General features: G+C 35.7%; 1 protein-coding gene across 4 annotated transcripts in view; it reads right to left on the bottom strand.

The window, feature by feature from the left end:
• Positions 1 to 23,576, bottom strand: part of lqfR (clathrin interactor lqfR) — a 142,811-nt gene that overhangs the window by 5,145 nt on the left and 114,090 nt on the right. For 3 of the 4 annotated variants that reach the window (XM_068385587.1, XM_068385606.1, XM_068385595.1), the window contains exon 10: positions 17,316 to 21,734. In XM_068385587.1, the coding sequence (XP_068241688.1) occupies positions 19,105 to 21,734 (2,630 nt within the window). In that variant the 3' untranslated portion in view covers positions 17,316 to 19,104. Of the gene's footprint in view, positions 1 to 10,369; positions 10,509 to 14,639; positions 14,711 to 17,315; positions 21,735 to 23,576 lie in introns of those variants that run through there. The other variant, XM_068385612.1, reaches the window with a different exon arrangement.

Raw genomic sequence — 23,576 nt, 5'->3', positions numbered from 1 at the left:
CAAACTTGTAGCAAATGTTTTTATGTTGAACAGGCTGACATAAGTTTCTCCTAATAGTTTTTATAAAACAGATTAATTATAATTTTGTTACTGATCTTCAGGTATTTTCTATTAATTATTCATTACTTCTCATTTAGTTTATTTATTTCCGTATTTCCTTTCCTCACTTGGCTATTTTTCCCTGTTGGAGCCCTTGGGTTTACAGCATCGTACGTTTCCAACTAGGGTTGTAGATACATAGTAATAATAATAATAATAATAATAATAATAATAATAATAATAATAATAATCATCTAATATTAAAAAGTGACCAACGTAAAGTGGGAACTAATGTATGCTGAACTGACAAAGAGTGACGTTACAGCACTGCATTTGATGAAAACTTTTTGAGATTACAAAATTTAGCCTACATACCTCTCAGGTAGTATTCGTGTTTTAATGAATTATGAATAAACATGGTTACATAAAACAGTAATTACTGTATTATCATCCTTATTTAAAGTACACTAAACTGAACATAAGCATTCACATAGTAACCCACATGATAGAAAGCATCTGATTTACCAAAACTCCGCAACAGGAATCAATTCTCCTTACATATTTATTTTCCTTTGTTTTTATCATTTCTAGAGCTTATATATTGTATATAATTTTGGTATTTCCTGGCATATGTTTATGATAGTACAGTACTGTAATCAGAACTTTCATCTGGCTAAAGCAACCATTGCTAAAATTTGTGAAGGGAGAAACAAATTGACTATGGTTGTGAAATCATTGCCAATCAATGAGCTTCAAGAGATAATCATGACATAGAAGAAGGCGCTCCACTTACTACAAAGATCGATAATTTTTACTGTAATTATGATAGACCTGGCGATAAAAGAATGAAACTCCAGTTTAAGCAATGCTGTGCAGTATCATTTTGTTCTTATGTATTTAGTACAAACCTTTCAACTTTTAAAATAGGGAATATCTTCAGTGAAGCTGAAAAGGTCGGACTTATTAACAAGGTAGTTAACAACAGGTGAATAGCCCTGCCTGTCAAACTCGCTTCACTTTTGTCTTCGGCTGCAACGAGTATGGTTGAACTGTTGCATCCTATCTAAATTTTATTTTTTCGCACACTTCGTATTAATAATGAAATGAAGCAGGATCCAAGTGTAGGTTGGATACTGGTGGAGTTTATGGATGAACTGGCTGTAGATCCATCCAATCTGCACCTTAAGGGCATGATTGTTAGCCTTACGTTCAGGTGGGCATATTATTAGCGGAGTGGGAAGGCTAAGTCTTGTCTGACATCATTCTTACCAACGCCTATGACAATGCTGGAGAGACTGTTAAGCGCTTTGCATTCCTTATCAAATTCACTGAAGCTTCTGGGTGTAACACGTTACTATCATTATTATTATTACAAGCTAAGCCATAACCCTGATTGGAAAAGCAAGATGCTATAAGCCCAAGGGGTCCAACGGGGAAAAGTAGCCTAGTGAGGAAAGGAAACAAGGAAATAAAAAGTTACAAGTGAAGTAATAATCTAAATAAAATATACTAAGAATATTAACAGCATTAAATTAGATCTTTTATTTATAAACTATAAAAACTTCAAAAAACAGGAGAGAGAGAGAGAGAGAGAGAGAGAGAGAGAGAGAGAGAGAGAGAGAGAGAGAGAGAGAGAGAGAGAGAGAGAGAGAGAGAGAGAGAGAGAGAGAGAGAGAGACAGCGTGCACGAGTGTACCCTCAAGGATGAGAACTCTAGGAGAACTCTAATCCAAGACAGTGGAAGACCATAGTACAGAGGTTATAGCACTACCCAAGACTAGAGAACAATGCTTTTATTCTAGAGTGTCCTTCTCCTAGGAGAGCTGCTTACCAAAACTAAGGAGTTTTTTCAACCGTTACCAAGAAGAAAATAGCAACTGAACAATTACATTGCAGTAGTTAACCCCTTGAGCAAAGAAGAATTGTTTGGTAATCTCAGTGTTGTCAGGTGTATGAGGACAGAGGAGAATGTGGAAAGAACAGAGAGAGGGATCCAATTTAGTACTGTCTGGCCAGCCAAAGGACCCAATAACTCTCTAGTGGTAGTATCTCAATGGGTGGCTGGTGCCCTGGCCAACCTACTACTGTACTTACAATGCTGGAACTCTTCCTTACACACCATCGATGATGAGAGACCAAAGGAAAGTCCTCAGTGTTTCTTTGAAGAAGATGTCAGCTAAGACTACCTTGGTCCTTGGTGTCCCCAGTGCCAGCGACCCCAGTGATTACGGTTGGAATGCCAGTGCATTTGCCCTCAGTGTTGGTGACAACAATGATTGCCACAGAGCACCAAAAGACCAAGAGCTATAAAGAAGGCTCCTGCACAGGTAATGGTATGCAGAAGCATGAAGTTGGACATAAGAAGCCCTAGGGCTGATAAAACCTGTTCTAGTAGCCCTGATGCACATTACACCTGTTCCAATTGCTTCACTGGTCCTCACTCCTGTGCCATGTGCTTGTTAACCTGGCCCTGTAGCTCCCTCCCTCTCTGCGCCTGATTCCAGGCTCTGTTCCTCTATTACAAGTACTATTGAGTATGCCTACACTTCCCATTACAGTGTTCCTCAATGTTGTGGTTCCTCTCGGCAAAACCTGTGTAATTTCTGCCATTGGGGGAACTTCATCGTCGATGGTTACTCAGAAGGTAACTTCTCTGCTTGCGGAAGTTGAGAAGGTTGGTAAGAAGATGAAGAGATTTCACTCCCCTTCCTTTTCCTGCTATTCTTCCTTGTCATCCTCCTCTTACTCTTGCAATTCGAACTATTCTTCTAATATGAAGAGAAAGACTTAAAAATGTACAGAGAGGCCAAATGCAGTCGCACGAATGGGGTTTTTGATAATACTCCCCGAGTGGTTCACGACCTCATGCATGACATGTGGCCTAGATTCCCCTGGCTGACCCAGTAGCCAGGTGAGAGAATTGCATGACCCTGTGTACACTTGTTGCTCATGAGTAGGAAGGGTTTTGGAGCTCTGCCTCACCTTTCCTACCTGGATGGTGGATTGCTGCTCCCTTCTCTGAACAGGCATTGCTTTATCCAATTTTAAGACAGCTGCTCTTGAGGTGGTCATTGCTCGCAGCTGACAGTCATCTATTTGGGGTTGGGGGCTAGAGCCCCATGCCCACAAGCAGGACAACACTCTCCCTTCCATTTCGATCATTAGAGCATGAGGTACTTCTGTCTCTGCCTTGATCTGTGCTAGAGATTTTCTGCGACATGAATCCCAGCCTGGTCAATCATCAGTCCCAAATTACATTTCGGGTTATGTCCTTGTGTCAGAATACATCTCCTAGGCAGCCCACAGGCATAAGACTTTGGTCAGATACTAATGAAGAGAGATAATCCCGAGTCAGTTTTCTTGGTATTCATTCATGAGTGCGACGAACTGCGTGAGGAGGACCTAGTGCCACCTTCTAATAGGTGGACAGTCACTGATTGACACTTCAGTGGCCATAAGGGGTATAGGCCTTCCCCTTCTCTGGAGCTGCCATGGTAGCATCGAGTTGATGATCAGATCTGTGTATCTGAGAACCCTCTCCCTTCCAGTCAGTAAAACAAGATCCTGGCCGCCTACCCACCCTATTGAGGCAGTAAAGGTATTATGTACTAGAGACTGCTGCGTTCTCACCTCTTCAGGCTGACCCGTCGCAGTGAGCACTGTCAAGGGGATCCTATTAGAGACACTCAAGTCACAAGGCAAGTCTTTCTTGACCTCTTTGAGTTCGCAGCCACTACCACCCTCCAAGCTATCTCATGGCTTGACCAGTGGTCAGATGAAAAAACACTGGAAGGATATCCTGGTTATCGACCCAAATCTTTACAGAAGTAGAATAGTCTTGTACTGTATGGAGGGAAGTATAATAGTCTTGTACTGTATGGAGGGAAGGCAGTAACCTTGGCAAACAAGTCAACAAACCAGCGGGTTAACTGGGTTTTGAAGAGGAGTGCTTTAGTTTCCTGACTCAAAAGTCGGCCAAGTGGTAGCTCTGATGCGTCCCTCCTTCCGAGGTGGCAGTGGAGATTTAGAAAGCTTCTTTGCAGGATTCTCTAATGCACTGCACTCTCTCTTTCAAAGGCTTCGGGCTTCTAAAGTATCTGTGGCCAAACCTTCGGGTGTCCATGCCTACAGGACAGAGAGTAACAAATCCACTGCCACTGCAACCTTCTTTAGACCCCGATTAGGACTGCCTTCGACCTCTTCTCATTAAAAAGGATTCTGTGCATGCACAGCCCCATTGAGGGGCCACAACATGGCCAGGTTCAGAAGGGAGGTAGAGGGAAGAGGAGAGGTATGGGAAATGCTGATATTCAGAGTTCCACCTCTCCTGCTGCATGAGTAGAGGGATGCCTGTTGTCAATAGGTAACCTGGCAGAGCATAATGACTAGTCTTGGGTAATGAGTGTCCTTCAGGATGGGTATTTGTTACCTTTTCTGAACTACTAATAGTGTTCATGAACGATCCTCCAACATCATAAAAAGTCTTGGCTTTGCTGGCATTGGTGAAAGGGATGATGGAGAAGAATGCACTTGAACTTATTCAAGATATGTCTCTGTGCTACTACAGTTGACATTTTCTGTTGGAGAAGTCACTGCTGGAGACCAATCATCGATCTTCCTCTCCTCTAAATCAATGCCATAAAGTAAAGAAATTCAGGACTAAAATAGTATGGTCTGTACCGATTTTCTTCAAAAAAAGGAGACTTTATGTTACAGTATTTGGTTTTAATGGATAGAGAATGCATACTTTCATGTACCTCTCTTTATCTGTTCTCTCGGATATAGCTATGCATCTTCTTTAAAGAGGGGGGGGGGGTAATAATTACAAAGGATTCTGGATGTCTCAAAGACTTTTTAGTCCATCCACAGAGATTCCCTTTGCTCTAAGGTAGAGCGATTTAGTTTAAGCATTTAGAGTGTTCTTACGATCTTGTCTAACCTATTCTCGAACTCGTTTACCGTGTTACTGTTTACTCCATCTGCTGAAAGTCTATTCCAAGTATTTGCTATTTTGCATGTAAAGAAATTGCCACATTGAGTGGTGTATCTTTTCAATTCCAGTTTGTATCCGTTACCTCTGGACTGATTTGTGCTAAGAGTGAATAGATTGATGTAATCTACATTTGTTATTTACTTAAGAATTTTGAATGCCTTAATTGACTGTCCCCTTAGTTGTCGAGTTTGTAGATCAAGTAAGTTCAAATGTTCCATCCTCCATTTATATCCAAATTGCTTTAATGTTAAAACTAGTTCGGTGGTCCTAGCTTGTACTGCTTCCAATCTATCTATATCCCTGGAGCCCAGAATTGGACTCGGTATTCCAGATGGAGTCTTACTAGGTGTGTACAGCTGTAGTACAGTCTCTTTGTTTTTGTATTTAAATTGCCTCTTTATGTAGCGAATTAGTTTCTATGCTATATTTTCAGCTTTTAGCTCTGTTTGGTAAACTTCAAATCCTTACTGCTGAGATCTTCCTCCTGGTCCACACTTTCTATTTCATTACCCAGCAGTGAGTAATCTGATTGTGGGTTACTATAACCTATGTGCGTGACTTTACATTTCCCACAGTTGAAAGGCATTTGCCATTTTCTGGACAATTCTCCTAGCTTCATTAGATCCTCTCTTAAGGATTCGAGGTCTTCAGATTTTGTAGCATTTATGCCCAATTTAGTTTCGTCTGCTAATTTGGCTATTCTACTAGTTAATACTAAATCTAAGACGTTAATGCAGATCAGAAATAGCAATAGTCTAAGGATGGATCCTTAACCCTGGACTGGTGTGGTGGGTTGTATACGACCCGAGGGTTAAAAAAAAACCACACGTTTTTTTTGTAATAATTTTTCATCCGTATTGGTTGTGAGTGATATCGACCTGCGAGACCTCAGTTCAGTGTGCGCAGCAGTCGGGTGAGGACGCATTTCATCCCCAGCTCTTTTCCTTATGCTATTTCTGAGATACCCTCGGGTCAAGCCCGACTCATCAATACTCAAGTTGTGTAATATCAAATTTTTATAATATCAAATGTGCAGTGGTGTTTAGGCGTGTATAAAAAAGGATTGTTGTAAAGTGTTTGTGAATGTCTTCTACCCAGTATGTTTTTATAAAATAGCTTATAATTTCTCCCGTTTCTGTAAGTTTGTACCTTTATGATAACTTGATTATGATCATTATTTTATTTTTTTTTAATAGCAAAATAATCTATAAACTTCATTATAGCTACCATAATATTTTTCTGCAAATCCTTGAACAGTTATATAAGTAAATGATTAACTGATATTGACATATCTTTCTCCATTTCAGGTAGTAGATTTGACCTTCCAGGGTGGTGTGGTTGGCGGCCATTTTGTGAGCATATCTGACACAAGCTGGCATAGCTCTATGTATTTCTCTTTTTTATAAAATTTCTGATATTTTCATGCATAAATACCATGCCCAGCAATGGATGTAAGGATTTGTCTTGAAAAATTTCATGATATAACTGCAAAAAAAAAAAAAATTGAAAAAAAAAAAAAAATTTGCCCCTTTATAAAACATTAAATAATATCTAAGTGCAGATTCTTTTACGCATGTTTGTTGTACTATAATATTACATTATCCTGTAAAAATTTCAGCCACTAACCATGTCATTTACCTACCCTGAAAAAATATTGGAGAGGATAGATTTTTTCAGCCAAAAAACACACTTTTTTTCTCATTTCAGGAAATGTTCCCTTTTGGTGCCCCCCCCCCCCTTAGATTTTAGGTGAATTATTTTGTATTCATGTTTTATGTATACTTTTTTTTTTTATTTTATTTGTAATAAATATTTATTTTGAACTTAGCTTTTATACACTTTTTTTGAAGATTAGAATATTCTTTGAAGTTTTTTTTTTTGCTATTAAAAGGTTGTGAATTGATTTGTAAATGAATTTTTTTGAATTTTTTTTTGGACTCTGGGTCCAGGTCGACCCGCGATACCTATTTAAGGTGGTCAAATAACGATACCTATCCAGGGTTAAGGTACTTTGCTTGTAACACCTGTCCACTCTGGAGCTTCTCCAGTGATTACAACTCTTCGTTTTCAGTTTGTTAGCCAATCTTCGATCCATTCAGCTGGTTCATCAATGATGCCTAGTGCTCTAATTTTGACCATAATTTTTTTTACGAGGAACTTCATCTAAAGCCTTTTGAAAGTCTAGGTATAAGATGTCTATTGCCCTGCTTTTGTCATAAATGCTAAACTTCTTGAAGAAAAATTCCAAAACATTGGTCACACATGATCTCTTTGATCTAAAACCATGTTGGCTGTCTACCAGAAGATTGTTTTTCTCTTTTTCTTCTACTACTGAATCTACTATACGGTAATCGATTAAAAAATTTTGCATGGCACTGAAGTTAGACACAAAAAAAAAGAGAGAGAGAGAGAGAGAGAGAGAGAGAGAGAGAGAGAGAGAGAGAGAGAGAGAGAGAGAGAGAGAGAGAGAAATTGTACAATAATTGAAATACAAAGAAAACAGCTGTTTTCTTTGGGGGTAGGGTTATTGTGGCTATATGCATTTACGCAATGATTATAACGTAACTAATTACACTTTTATTATTGTCTTTTAATTTTCTAACCCATAAAAGTAGAGGGGATAAATATTATTACTAGGCAAGATATGACCTTCAAGAATTGCCCCTATTTCAAGATTGCTGTGTATGACATACGAAAATAGTTAGAGGTTGTTGTATAAAATATATACACTACGTACGATGATTGAAATACAAACAAAACAGTTGTTTATTTTTGTTTGATTATTGAAGCTATATGTGTTTATGCAATGATTATGATGTGGTTAATTATTCTTTTATTATTATCTTTTAATTTTCTAACCTATTGATGTAGAAGATGTGATAACTATTATTACCAGGTTGTCGGATTACCAGGCAAGAGATGACCTTCAAGAATTCCGCCATGTATCTAGATTGCTGTGTACGACATACATAAATGGTTAGTGGTCGTTGTATAAAACATATACAGTACACATGGTTAATCTTAAATAGTACTGTACTGTATATATATTGTACAGTACAGAATTACTGTAATGTTATTTACTGTAAATGTAGGCTACGTTTGCAGGGAGTCAAGTCATCCAATGGAAAACAGGGAAAACTTACAGTACAGTTAAATTTTAATGTAGTGATAGAAGTATATTACAATAATATACACTACAGTATCAGCAAGTGTTATACAGTATTTTTAGATAAAAACTACTGCATTCTGTGAAAAAAACCAAGTAAAAACAATATAAGGCAGTATTTAGCAGGTTAATTATCCGAGTGCAGGGAATGGCAGTGAGTTGTTAGGTTAGGTTAGGAGTTAGCCCCACGAGGGTAACCCATAATTGTGATAATTCTATCATCGCACCTGTCTAGGTGACCTAACCAATGCGAAAAGTGAGGGCTGCTTATATTTGCAGATGATACACAAGTTTACTTCTCCATAAATGATTTAGATGACATTATTGAAACTCTAAACCGAATTCTTGCAAGTGTTAGGAAATGGATGATAATCAAAATACTAAAATTAAATGAAAATTAAACAGTTTATGGTGGTTGGAAAGAAAAACGACAAGAAATTTGGGTGATATCCAAATAAACATTAATAACAACTCTGCCCTGATGTCTAGTAAATTGCGTGATTTAGGCTTATATCTTGATTGTAACTTTTCAATGCCAAAATAAATAATGTAGTAAAAACTGCTAGTTATCATCTTAGAAACATTGCTTTTATAAATAAGTACCTGGATGAACATTCTGTAAAGAAACTTATGATAAACTGTGTTATTATCAGGATTGACTACAGAATCTCCAACTACTACAATTTACCAACAGTGCAACTAAAGACATTACAAAACATAATAAACAGAGGAGCATGACTGATGAAAGGTGTCTCACCTCGAGAAAGGATAACTACTATACTAAGTGATTTACACTCTCTGCCTATTTAAGTGAGAATCAAGTTTAAAATATGTATCATAACCCATCAAGTTATCAGGACTGGATGTCCAAAATATCTAAGAGAATCGCTATACCTTGTACAGCCAAAAAATTGTGTTGACACGAGAATAGTTACAAATGGTTTCAAATTATTGGAACCTGGATATATGTCTACTGTAGGCTCCAGAACCTTTAAATACGCAGCCCCAAGACTATACAATAAGCTCCCACTAGACATTCGAAATACAGAAGATATTAAGGTTTTCAAGAGATAACTGAAGACTGTCTTGTTCTCTAAGTGCTTCGATAGTGTGGATTTGACAATAAACGAACAATATGAGGTGTGAAATATTGAATGTTTTCAAACAAACATGATAAAATGACTGTCATGATTCTGTAGCAAGTAAGGTTCCCCTGCTGTACAAGACCAGAAAGCAGCCCTTGAAGTAAAGTAAGTAAGTGATAAGTGACCTAGTGTGGAAGCATGCTGTTGTGTGCACCACAGGCTTGCTAATGTTAAGCATACTAGTGTGAGAACGCAGTGTTGTTGTGCACATGTATAGGGAGCACGCTGAGCACAGAAAAAGTCTGGCAAGGCAGGGTTTTCCTATCTAGTTAGATAAGATTACGCACACAAAACATGTTTATTGATAAATGATGATTTAGAGTTCAAACACCCTGCGTACTTGGAGACACATTGCTTGCGAGTGCGTGCATTATACATAGGATTAAGGGCTCTCTTTTAGGAAGTAGAACTTGTTCCTCCTGATACTGTTTCATTCGTCAAAATCATAGTGTTGAAACAATCAGGGAACCCTGATTCATGGGCGGATTATTAGCCAGCTGCTTGAGCTTAGACCCATCGATAGTCATAACATGTTGAAGTTTATTCCTCTTCGAATTATTAAGTGGTAAGGCTACCCAGGAGGCAGAACCCTGTAGCCTCAGGCAACAAAATCTAAAAATTTAGAGACTTCTCCCAAGAGAGAAGTTCACCTGTTTTGCTAAGGAAAACATGCGAATTTCCCGGCCTTGAGAAAAAAAAAAAAAAAAAAAAAAAAATTTAAAAGCTAAGTCTGAAGAGAAGATGTTAGCATGTCTGTTATTTGGCAGCTGAAATGAAAGTGACAGTTCAGTGTACCAGAAAGGGGGCGTCTTCCTCACCACCGGCCGGTAATTTCTTGCTATGGCCGACACCTTGTTTTCAGCTTAACTGCTGAGTTCCAGCTGCCCCCAAATCAATTTCTTAGTTAAAGGAAGGAGGTTTGTATTCATGTAGGAACAATTAAATAATATCGCCTTTGTTTAAAATATCACGCTGCATTACCAAAATATACAGCAAATAATAAAATAAAAATTCTTTGTGACTAACCAGGTTGAGGCTGAGCTCCCACAATGGGCATGGTAGTCTGTAGCTGGTTCATTGATGGGGCAGGTGCTTTCTTAATTCCTCCTATAGTCAAGTTGTCTAAGTTGATGTCTACACCACTATTAGCCCAAGTACTTTTTACCTGTTAAGAATTTACATAAAAAACTCATTAATAGAAGAAAAAACTATACCTTCGACCTTACTTGATGCACTAGTAATTTGTAAGGATACTAAAATAAGGCAAAAGTCAATACAGTTTCAACTTTGATATTCTTCCTAAAATGGTAGAAATTAAAGTCTCTCTCTCTCTCTCTCTCTCTCTCTCTCTCTCTCTCTCTCTCTCTCTCTCTCTCTCTCTCATAAAAGTATTTTTGTTTCCAATTTTGGGTGCACTTAAAGAATTAACATTTACTGACTTTTTTCATTTTACTTTTGTTTGACATCAGCTGATCTCAAACTGCTATAAGAATATGCGCCCATACAAATAACAAAGAATATCGTATATTTAATCTAACTTATTCAAAACATCTACATAGTGAATATTGTGTTAGCACCAATATGTTAGAGCATATAGTTTTCACACAGTTGGTTTAACAAACTCTCTCTCTCTCTCTCTCTCTCTCTCTCTCTCTCTCTCTCTCTCTCTCTCTCTAAGTCAACACTTCCTCATATTTAAAGAATGTTTCACAGGCCTTTTCATACCAAAAGTCAAAGAATGCTTCACAGGCCTTTTTATACCAAAGGTCAAAGAATGCTTCACAGGCCTTTTTATATCAAAAGTCAAAGAATGCTTCGCAGGCCTTTTTATATCAAAAGTCAAAGAATGCTTCGCAGGCCTTTTTATATCAAAAGTCAAAGAATGCTTCGCAGGCCTTTTTATATCAAAGGTCAAAGAATGCTTCACAGGCCTTTTTACACCAAAAGTCAAAGAATGCTTCGCAGGCCTTTTTATACTAACAGTCAAAGAATGCTTCACAGGCCTTTTTATACCAAAGGTCAAAGAATGGTTCACAGGCCTTTTTATAACAACAGTCAAAGAATGCTTCACAGGCCTTTTTATATCAAAAGTCAAAGAATGCTTTGCAGGCCTTTTTATACTAACAGTCAAAGAATACTTCACAGGCCTTTTTATACCAAAGGTCAAAGAATACTTCACAGGCCTTTTCATACCAAAAGTCAAAGAATGCTTCGCAGGCCTTTTTATATCAAAGGTCAAAGAATGCTTCACAGGCCTTCTTACACCAAAAGTCAAAGAATGCTTCGCAGGCCTTTTTATACTAACAGTCAAAGAATGCTTCACAGGCCTTTTTATACCAAAGGTCAAAGAATACTTCACAGGCCTTTTTATACCAAAAGTCAAAGAATGCTTCACAGGCCTTTTTATACTAACAGTCAAAGAATGCTTCACAGGCCTTTTTATACTAACAGTCAAAGAATGCTTCGCAGGCCTTTTTATACTAACAGTCAAAGAATGCTTCACAGGCCTTTTAATACCAAAAGTCAAAGAATGCTTCACAGGCCTTTTTATATTAACAGTCAAAGAATGCTTCACAGGTCTTTTTTATACCAAAAGTCAAAGAATGCTTCACAGGCCTTTTTATACTAACAGTCAAAGAATGCTTCACAGGTCTTTTTTATACCAAAAGTCAAAGAATGCTTCACAGGCCTTTTTATACTAACAGTCAAGGAATATTACAAGAAAATACTTCCTTTTAAGAATATGTGAATTCTAAATAAAACACTTGGAAATCCCACACCTCTGAATCCCAGACACAAATTTGAGTATTGTTTTCTTGACATTAAACACTACATCTCTCATTTAACTTATAGGCCTTAGCGTCATACCGTAGCTCTCTTCAAGTGATACTACAGTATTTACAAAATACCTTACATTAGACAGTTGATACTATGATGGAAGATAATGGCATAAACATTTATGAGTATTGGAAGGGCTTATAATATTTATCAGGCAGTATTAAAACAAGGTGCTTCTTGGGAGCAAATTGCTTCAAACAGCAATAAATGACAGAGAAAAAATGGTGCCCTCAATTCATCCACGATTTCAAAGGTTTTCATAAACCAGTAAAGCATGTATTGACAAATTTGCTATCCTATAGTAAGGAAATTGAGATGGAGTTAGATTTTGAAGGGTTAATTGTAGCCCACACGCAATTACTGATTAATTAAGAAATATTGGAGTTTACAGGAACAAACTTTTTACAAATTTTCCTGATCCAGAACCAAGGAACTTTAAGCTTACAAAAATGAAACATGTTTTCATCTTCTATCAAAGCGTCAGACAATGCCAGAGTTCCTGGATCTTATTCGACCATTTTGCCAAATTATCTAATATTCTTGATCATGTGTTCATTTCATAAAGAACAATTTTTGGAGGTAAGAGGAGGTAGCTATCCAAAAAAATATATATCCCTTCCTTTTCAGTTGAAAAACGAAAGGCAACAGAGTCGTCACCTGATCTTAATGCTGAAGAACCACTGCCATCGATGTTGGGTTTTACAACAAAAACCTCATATAGCAGCGATGTAATAACAAACAACCACGTCGTTAGCATCCTCCACCAACAACCAGTTCATTACTTCCAACTCCACCTTCTTTTGTGTCCCCTAGGCAAGACAAATGCCAACTTGAAGATAAACTTACGTGTTAGTGTTACTGTACATGGCTTAACATTGAATCTGGTTTTTATAAAATGATAACAGATTAAAAGTACTTTGTTGTGTATGGGAACATAAAAGTCACTTTAATGGGGGAAATTCCAACAGAAAACCTGGAACCAGGAACTAATTAATGATACAGGGCAGGGTACTACTATTCAAACTATGAACTATGAGGAAAAGGTTAAAGAACTTTCAATAGGACCCAACAGTATGTCTGTACTTGTGCCCAAAAACAAAAGGGAAGTGTCTTTGGACAGGAAGGTGGGTGGGGCTACTTGTCCACACCCTGCACCTATTGTTAACTACCTCATTGATTTCCAAGGCCATTCCAGCTCCGCTGAAGACATTCTCGATTCTAAAGGATGAAAGGTTTGTATAGATGTAGGAACATAAGACAGGAAGGAAAAAAAAACAGGTGCTCTATAGATTTAGGTAACCTCGCACTTACATTGAGCTTCTTTCCATGATTTGTCCTTTCTTTTTTGTTACTTGAATACAGCAGTTCCTTATATATTATACATAACCACATTAATCACACATATTACCAATGGATTACTTGTGTGATGGTACAGTTACAGTACTAGATCGTAAATATGAAACTCAAGAAAGCAAGGCTAATATGATGAAGTTCTTGAGCGAAATACAGTATACTGTATTCTGGTTGCTAAAGTAGTTTATTTTATGTGTTTAATAAATATTTATTACATACTTCAATGATATGCTTAATTCTTAAGATTCATAATTTAGTGTTAACTAGTCAGGGAAGTACTTCCTATTCCATTAACTGGTTTTTAAGATATATTTACACATCACTAGGAGTAGTAATAAACTTACCTGGTATTCAGAATTTCACTATTATAATGTCTATCAGCCAGATACAAAGCCAAACTACTCAACTAGAAATTACCAAGATACTGTACTGCAGAGACCAACAGACTAATTTTGCTTGTAAAAATTCACTAGTCAAGTTTGGGACGAATTTCTTCCTTTATTAGTGCACCACAGTTTTTTTTTTTAAAACCAATCGTATATTTTTTTTTAGTTTCCTGTGCATTCGGCTTTTCTTTTTCCTTATATATCTTATATGGCAAGCCTATTCTCCAATTTTCAGTAATTTAGAAGAAGATATCCTTATAAGATCATAAGCTTTATTAATTTCAGAACTTGTATGGCTCCTCTTACATACAATATGCTTAACTAAAATGTATCCATACCTTTCTATCTAGATAACCATGCACAGGAACTAATAAGGACATATGAAAAAACAAGTTCAGTAGAGAACCTTGGCATAACACGACATGAGGTGGAAAAAGGAGCACAATGACTACATGAAAACAGAAATGTCAGTACAGAGAGAAGGGACACGACAAACAATCATAAGAAACCATAGCTTACACTGAATGAAGATAGAGTTGTTGAAAGATTTAAGCAGGCACCTCACCTTACAAGTAAATAATACCATTATCATACATTTTCACTCAACTGTCTTTTCATTTTAAAATGAGGATTTTCATACAGTAATTGTTTGAACTTTATATGAATATATCTAGTGGAATATAAATATTGTGATAAAGCAACTAAGTGACTGTACTTACTTGAAGGTTTGCGGACATTCCTACAGAAGGGTTGTTTGGTAAAGACATGGGACTTTGCTGCATCATCATACCTGTGAAAAAAATTAAAAAATAGTACAGTACAGTATCTCATATAATGTGTTTTCTAGAATCTTGAGGATAACTTAAAAACATTAGGTTTCTGCAAAGTCAATACTGACTGCTTCAAAGAAAGAAATAATCCTATTATAAAATAATTATAGACTGGGCAATCAAAATAATTAATTGGAAAAAACAGTAATTGTGATACCAAACTCCACACAAGTTCCATATAAAAGGAAAATAATTCTTATCAACCATAAAATAACTAATAATAATAATAATAATAATGATAATAATAATAATAATGATAAAAATAATAATAATAATAATAATAATAATAATAATAATAATAATAGTATACCTACTGCTTAGATAAACTTTGTAATTATACTTTTAAAAAAATGCAAAATTACTGCCCAATGAGTTAATATAACATAGAATGTTTGAAATTGAACAAATTCTGAAACAATATATAATCAATTACTGGTTTTCTTTAATAAGTTAATACAATTTACTACAACAGAGAGAAATGCTTTTGATGCAATTAAGATCACAACACTACTCTTTGTTTTTCAGTTAGTTATCCCAGGATATTAAAAGGGAGCTTTTACATCGTCACTATTCTCTCTAATTACTACATATGGCCTAACTTCTGATCAGTAGCAGGGACAAGCAACCATTGTCTACCTTAGGGAAAGAGGGGAGTACAAATGCCTATGTTATTGCAGATGCTGATCTTGTACTTAATCATATAAAATAACTCTTTAAATCAAAATATGGTAGCCTATTGGAAATGTCCCTACCTTGCAATTTTCTGGACAAGACTTTGAGACTCGCTCAAGCTTGATAGTTTCTAGTGGAGTCTGTAACCCCTCAACCACTCTTAGGAGCTAGGGATGAGGGGAGCCTATAGGTCTACCTGCTGAGTCATCAGCAGGCATTACCTGGCCCTCCCTGGTCCTAGCTTGGATGGTTTTATTATCAATCTCTAAAATATTGTCCTGTCCCTTGTCTCTGCCATTTATAAGTAACCTTTAAATCTTTAAAACTTTAATACTGTCACCAGTTTCTCAAAAACCCAAGGAAAAATCACACCCTCAAACTACTATAACTCTATGGGTCTGCTTTGTACAAGGAAAGAGGAACTGCATAGGCCAAATCTCATATTTATACACGATATACTATAAAACAAAATTCACGATAGGAAAGGTGCAAAATATAATTCTTTTGCTGTGATACCAAAATTATCATAAAGCATAAACCCAGATATCATACACATTAAAAACTCCAGTATAGTATAAGCATGCTTTTGAAAAGGTCACCAGAAAGAGATAAGATCAAATAATTCAGGATGGTTACTGAAACCCAGAGCACGGGTTAGTTTTTTTTATATTGCCTAACATTTTGGGATTACTTCCTGGAGGAATATAGTTTAGTAGATGGAGAGAAGAAAAATAAAAATATTTTTAAAAGGTCAAAAAGCTCAATCTTTAAAGATAGCTAGGTGACCTACTCATTCCATTCATATGAATAATTTTATTCCATTTGCTTGTAGGATTTTTACAATGACAATAAAAAGATTAATCTATTCACTTATGGATTTATTTCCCTTTTACCTGCTGAATATTATCATACCTTAAGCACTCATCACAAAACAAGAAGTTCCATGTCCAATTTAAGATATCCCTGTATATTGCTCAAAAGTAGCTAATTGTTACAAGATTTGTGATTTATCGAGTCACCACAGACTATTTGCCAATCATGAATAATCTGCCTATAACAAATCAAAAACACTTGAGAGAAAATGCATGATACTGTACTACATTTCTCAAAAATTCAAATAATTTGGCAGTTTTAGTTCATACAATTACCTGACTTGATACTTGAAATTATACTCAACACCATCATCTTCCAAATAGCCAAAATTATATTTTGGTCTAAAATTTTAAAACTCTATGCTATTCTGCTACTCCCTATAGGAAGTACTGCCTGAAATGTACCTTACATCATACAACGTACACATTCGAATACTGTGCTAAGAAATCGCTGCAGCAACACTGCACTCTCCAATTTCATTGCAACATCTGGTTTTCTAGTCATATTTTTTGCTCTAAATTTCACACCTAATTCAAGGAAGAGTTATTGGGCCTTACTTATAAGTGCAACATTTTTGTTAACAACAATGGAAACAACAGACTGGAGAAAATCTCCATATTGGATATAATGCAGAGAATAAAAAGGAAAATTTATCAACAATTGCTAAACATAACCTACTTAAAATAACCCATCTAATTTCCCATGTCTATTTCTAAAACACTATGAAAGCATGAATGAAAAAATATGCCAATTTCCTACTTTAATGAGCTGAACCCTAAGAGTCTGAAGGGAAAAACTTATGAATCCATAAGAATCAAAGTCTACAAATATATAACAAACACATTTCATAGAAAAAAAATAAGTCATAATCATCAATAATATTAGGGACCTCATAAAAATCTAATAGATGCATATTCATTCCTTCTTTTTGACTCATGGAGATGGAAAAGAACCTTCATTACCACTTACAGCATAACACTATTTCACTTTAACAAATCATCAATGGTAATAAAATGAGAGTTTATTTTATACTTTTATTATCAAAAGTATATACAATATAATACAGATACTGAATATTCTAATCAGAAGTAGATTATAAAAAAGGATTAGAACTAAACTTCCAAGGTAAATGCACAAAATTATCACTTCAGTTAGATAATGAAGAAAATTCTTCTACTTCAACTACAAATTCAAAAGTCCGAATAAGTTGATTTACATGGATATGTAAGCAATTAACTTGAATACTTCCAAGAGTTTTTCAATTTGTACACAATGATAAAACAATTACAACTTATGAGGTTTTACAATATTGTACCTCACAACTGGATGGTAGGGGAAAAAGTAAAAATACTTTGAAGATTAAATATTTGAGGTGGGTTACTGAACTAAAGAGCACGGGTTATATCTTTCATATCATCCAACATCTTGGCACTAGGGGTTTCCTGACGGGGAAGGTATAGTGCTTTGATACAGTGGGAAAATTACTTAATGCAAAGTGAAAGACATTTCTGAAAAAGTGGACGAGCTTCAGTCGCACTAATGGAATAAAAATACACCTGGTTACATAAATACATCAGTTCCTTAACTCTTGAGTGCCAGAAGACAAATTTACAGTGTCGGGTGAAAACTACTCACTTCAGCACCAAATGTCGTAATTTGCATCCAGTAATTCCCCATTTTTTATCTATTTTTCTTATTTACCTATATCAGAACTTTTACAAAATGTGGAACATTATATATCAACGGGATAATTGTTGTAAGGTCCTATCTTGTCTACTTTTGGTGCCAAGCCAAGTCAAAGTAAATTTCAAAAAAAGGGCCTAGGGCTCCAAAGCCATTTTTATTTATTTTTCTTATTTACCTATACTAAACATTTACAAAATGTGAAACATTATATATAAATGGAAAGGAAATGTAACCCTCTATACAGCAATAATTGTTGTAAAGTCCTATCTTGTATACTTTTTGGGCCAAGATGAGTGAAAAAGTAAATGTTAAAAAAAAAAGAGCCTGGGGGTCAAGTCCGTATCTTTTGGTGAGGGGTGGGGCTCAAAGGATTAATTACAGTAATTAGTCTCAGATACTAGTATGCTAGCTCCATGTATATGAGGGGATTCTCACATATCAATACAGATAAGAATGAAAAAGGATAAGCACCAGCAGTTTCAGTAGCATTTTTAGTCTCATTCCTTTTAAAGATTACACACCTAGTTTAACATCATACAAGTCTACAATAAATTCCCCCCTCATTAAGAACTAACATTAATATCTTTATTATCCAACAATGTTGTTACTGAACTCCACTGCTAAGTAAATCTACAGACGGAGGTGATTTATTCCTAAAAAAATTTGTGGAGAAGTATTTTATTGTTGAAAATGTTTACAGATACAGTACGAACTTCATGCTTTTTACTTCCTAAAACCCTCCAAAAAATATTCACAACATTGTAAAGTGTATCAAATTTGTTCAGAATACAAAATGTCTAGTTTACCCCTTTTTGTCATTTTGCATAATTACAAAGCATAAAAATGCATGCCAATGACTGTGTGGTAAAAGTCTACATAGAGTTTAATGGCAAGGTGTAAATGCATGATAATTTATTAGGATAAAATCATGATAATTTTAAACAAATCAAAATTTAGTATTTGTAAATTTATTAAAGTAGATATTGTTTCTTATTTTTTTTTTCATTGCAATAATGATGGACTGAATTGACTAACTTGAAACATTTTTTCACCATCCAATGATAAACTTCTACACAGCTGATCTGTAGGTACGCAATAAGGTCTGCTGTGGTCTCAAAGACATTTACTGGCAAATACCAATCTGCTCCTTAAAACATTTATCTAATTTCAATGCTAACTTCATTGCCAAGAGCTGGCATTTTTTATCTTTGTCTTTTTCTAAAGTCATTCCTAACCACTGACGTAACTCCACAACTTCTCCAGGAACTAATGTCAGAAGCAAAGAATCTGGAACCACTTCTAAGCCTGAGGACAAAGCTTCCAGGCAAGCAGCACGTACATCAGAGTCTTCATGAGTGCGAAGTGGCCAAGTTAATTCTAGAAGACATCCAGCCATTTTGAGACTCAGTTCACATTGGCCGGTAACACCAACAATTAAGCCAAGAGTTTTTAGGACATCACACAAAAGAAAACGATCACAACCCAGCAAATCCAGATGTGGTTGCACGTAAGACAGGCCATTCATTAGAGGATAGAAAAAACAACCTGCAACCTCTTTCATTAAATTACTTTTGTACAAAACTTTCTTTTTTTTGCTTCCACTAGGAGTTAAGTCACAAGACTTTCCCACGCCATCCCCAGAAAGCTCAACTGCTGATCTGCTTAAAGCTTGAAGAATGTCCAGTCTTTGACGCATATTATAATTCCTTTCATAAAATTCCACACCTAAGTAAAGAGCACATTGCTTTGGATGAGATGAAGTTAAGGCAGCCAAAGTACTCAATCTGTTGTCCTCAAAGCCTTCAATATCATACTTGTTTTCTAAATGTAATAAAACTTTTGTCATTTCAACCGCCAAGTCTGAATCTTGGTTCTTTATCTCTTGTCGAATAACTTTCTCTGAAACTCTTAATGCAGCTTCCACTTTCTCTGCTTCTCCCTCTATCATATAATCCAGAATTTCCTGAGGATATGAGGGCTCTTTTACTTTGATTTGCTTAGTATCATTTGACATGTCATAAGGCTGAAATTCATCATCATCACTATCAAGATCATCAGAATCATTATCTTGTTTAGAAATAGTGTTTGCAGAAATATTCATAACTTCTATCTTGGCACAAATTCCAGATTTCCCACTCGAGGGGGATGATTCTTCAATTTGAATTGGCTTAATTTCTTTAGAAAAATTGTCAGAGTTTAAAATACCTACATTAATTAATTCACTTTCAAAGTCTTCAATCCATTCTTTTTCTAAGTTCTTTTCGTAATCATCCTTATAAAGAGGTTTGTTGTTTTCTGACAGTGTCACTAAGTTTTTCAACTCCATTGTAAGCTCACAATCTTTGTAATCAAACTTTAAAACAGGACCACCGGCATTAAATACTTTTGTCAACTCTTCTGCTGTAATCATACCTATGAGTTTTGATTGGTGATTGGGGGCATCTAAGTGATTAGCAACTCCATGCAATAACATCTGAATGGCTGCACTTCTGCAAAGTTCAACATCTGTATTGGTAAAAACAGCCACTGATGTTAAAATACCTCTAGTAATGTGAACGTGATGTTCAAATGAATTATGCGCCATAATACTCTTATCACTCCAAGTATCTAACAACTGTTGAAAGACAATTCTGAGAACTTCATGGCTACACTGTGCTCTTCCTAAATATCTTATGATAGTGGGAACTGAAAAAGCATGCGGTAAATGTCTAGTAATGAGGAATTTCTGGGTAAAAAGATATTTTAATTTGGGATTCTTTATCCCACAGTCGCCTAAAAGCATATAAAATGTAGCATCATCAACTTCCATCTTTATTAATGTTGTGATTATTCTTTCACATGCAACATCAGGAACATGAGTAAAAATTTTATGTACAACTCTTTGAACTATCAGATCTTTCATTCCCCACACCTTAAGCCACCGTACCATTGTTGTTAAAACTGCTTCTGTGTCACTGACAAGACATATTTTTCCAAATATCTTTGCAATGGGTTCAGCTTTTCCAGATACATCATTACGAAGACCATCAGCTACAAAATATATTGCTTGTAGAAGGTAGTAAGACATTATCTTGCAGAACATTTGCGGCATCAGAAAGTCTGGAGAATCTCTCTCAAGTTTATTTGCTATTCGGTCAGGTAATGACACATATAGTCGTACAGTTTCATCAAACAAAATACTCTCTCCTTTCACATCCACAAATTGTGAGCAATATCTTAAAAGGAAACTCAGCAAACAGTTGGATTTTATTAATTTTTCTAGAAGTTCAACAATAAGTTTTAGTTTATGCATATCTGCTTTATATGCAATACTTATCAAACAATTAATGCTTTCTTCCAGATAACCCTTTTCAAGAAAATCAAAAAGAATATTTTTACAAAGTAAATTTTTTCGTAAAATACCATCATTAATGTAATTTTTTACAAGTATATTAAGTACTTGCCCATATGTGTACTGAAAAAATATGGCAGCACCCTCATTTGTGGTGTCAGTACCAGCATATCTCTGAGGTGTAAATTCACCAGGGAGCAAAAAAAGCATGCTTTCCAGTGTTGTTCTCACAATCTTAAAATCAGGTGGACATTTGGCGAGTTCCATTTCAAGAATCTTAAGGAGTCTCTTCTGTTCAGCTAGCGACGCTGCTACATGCGAGCGCTCTGGCTTCTGATTTAATTGTGCTTTACTTTCCTTTTCATCATCTCTATTACTGGTGTTCACTCTTCTTTCAGGCTCATCAACATCTGCCGTTGCAACTGAAATTGAACAACACTATTTTTCCACTTAATTTCATACTATATTCTACAGAAATTAGGATTTTCTCTATGCACAACAATAGCACTTGCACATTTCACTCACTACCATTAGTACAGTATAAGGTCTTTCATGTCATAATAAAAAAGTATTCACCTCTCACAACTAATGAAATATTACTAAAGCTTATTCTTATAACACATTGAATGGAGAACAACCAAACCATATGAAAAAACTATTTCATCTGCCCCTCCTCCCCATCAACTTCCGAGTCACTAAACACTAATTGTGTACTGTACATAGAATAGGTTTTGCCTACAATTATGTAAATAGTGTATACAGTATCTATGCTAAAAACTATGTATGGTTTAAAACATAACTTCTATCATAAATGGATTATCAATAAAAATTACTTTACTCATATATAAAAGAATGATACAGGGATACCAAAAGTATTATGTAATTTACAACAAACAGTAAACACCAAGTTGTGCCAACTCATAAGTTTTCTTTTTTTTTATTTCACTTTTAATACAGTATAAAAACCTGGTAAAACATATTCACACTATACCCACTATAAGCTTACTGTGTAGATGTGATAAGTTTCTTAAAATCTTCAGCAAATTAAGTTAATTTTCATTGATACTAAATTTTTCATACCTTGCATTGCAAAGATTTTTGTACTGACTATTAATCTTGAGTAACTTTGAATTCAATATAAACACGCATGCTACCATAAGTAGATTAATATTTTTCCACTAGGTTAATTTGGATATGGCTGTTGGGCAATAGATATTTCAGAAACACGAATATATATATATATATATATATATATATATATATATATATATATATATATATATATATATATATACATATATATATATATATATATATATATATATATATATATATATATATATATATATATATATATATATATATATATATATATATCTACCTTGGGACTATATATCCACTGGAATTCATTTATGGTAGTACCTTCTGGCTGGGCAGAGATTCGAACTCGTGCCACTCAGCCGAAACCATGCCTGCGAGGACTCTACCAACAGAGCTATTGGTAGAGTCCTCGCAGGCATGATTTCGGTTGAGTAGCACGAGTTCGAATCTCTGCCCAGTCAGATGCTACTACCATAAATGAATTCCAATGGATATATATTCCCTAGGTAGGATTTAGTATATAATGCCATTTTGATGTATGTATATATATATATATATATATATATATATATATATATATATATATATATATATATATATATATATATATATATATATATATATATATATACAGTTAGCGCGGATCGCTGTGTCCGGGTAGTGGGCCGGACACAGCGTTCCGCGTAAATCGGAGGCATGGGGTTCATCGGGGAAAAAATCGACTGGGACAAATTGACTAATTGGCATCTTTTTATACAAGTTGGCATCTACATATCTGCGCAGGTGGAAACTAGTCAGTGTGTTTCCTGAAATCGTGGAGTAAGGTTGTGTCAGGTTGAGAGGGCCGAGTTGCAATCGTTCTTTTGTGAGTTCGCGTGGCATTTTTGTCTATCAAACCCCCCCCCAGTGATGTCTAGACCCCGTACAAGTCACGATGACATTGTTAGAGTCATAACTTGTCATAAGTTAGGTCTGCAAACAAAGGAAATAGTGAAGAATACTGGCGTGAACGAGAGAACAGTGAGGCGCTTGGTGGCCAAGTTCAAGGCAGGGGGTAGCGACGAGATCCCTTCTCACTCCCATGCTGGTTCCCCCCCCCCCCCCCCCCGGAAGATTCCTGATCGTACTTTAGTGATTTTAAAGCGAAGCCTAGAAGAAAATCC

Source organism: Palaemon carinicauda, chromosome 1, assembly GCF_036898095.1.
Source record: "Palaemon carinicauda isolate YSFRI2023 chromosome 1, ASM3689809v2, whole genome shotgun sequence".
Lineage (NCBI taxonomy): Eukaryota > Metazoa > Arthropoda > Malacostraca > Decapoda > Palaemonidae > Palaemon > Palaemon carinicauda.
The sequence above is the reverse complement of the archived record's forward strand: the minus strand, read 5'-3'. Positions and strand labels throughout refer to the sequence as shown.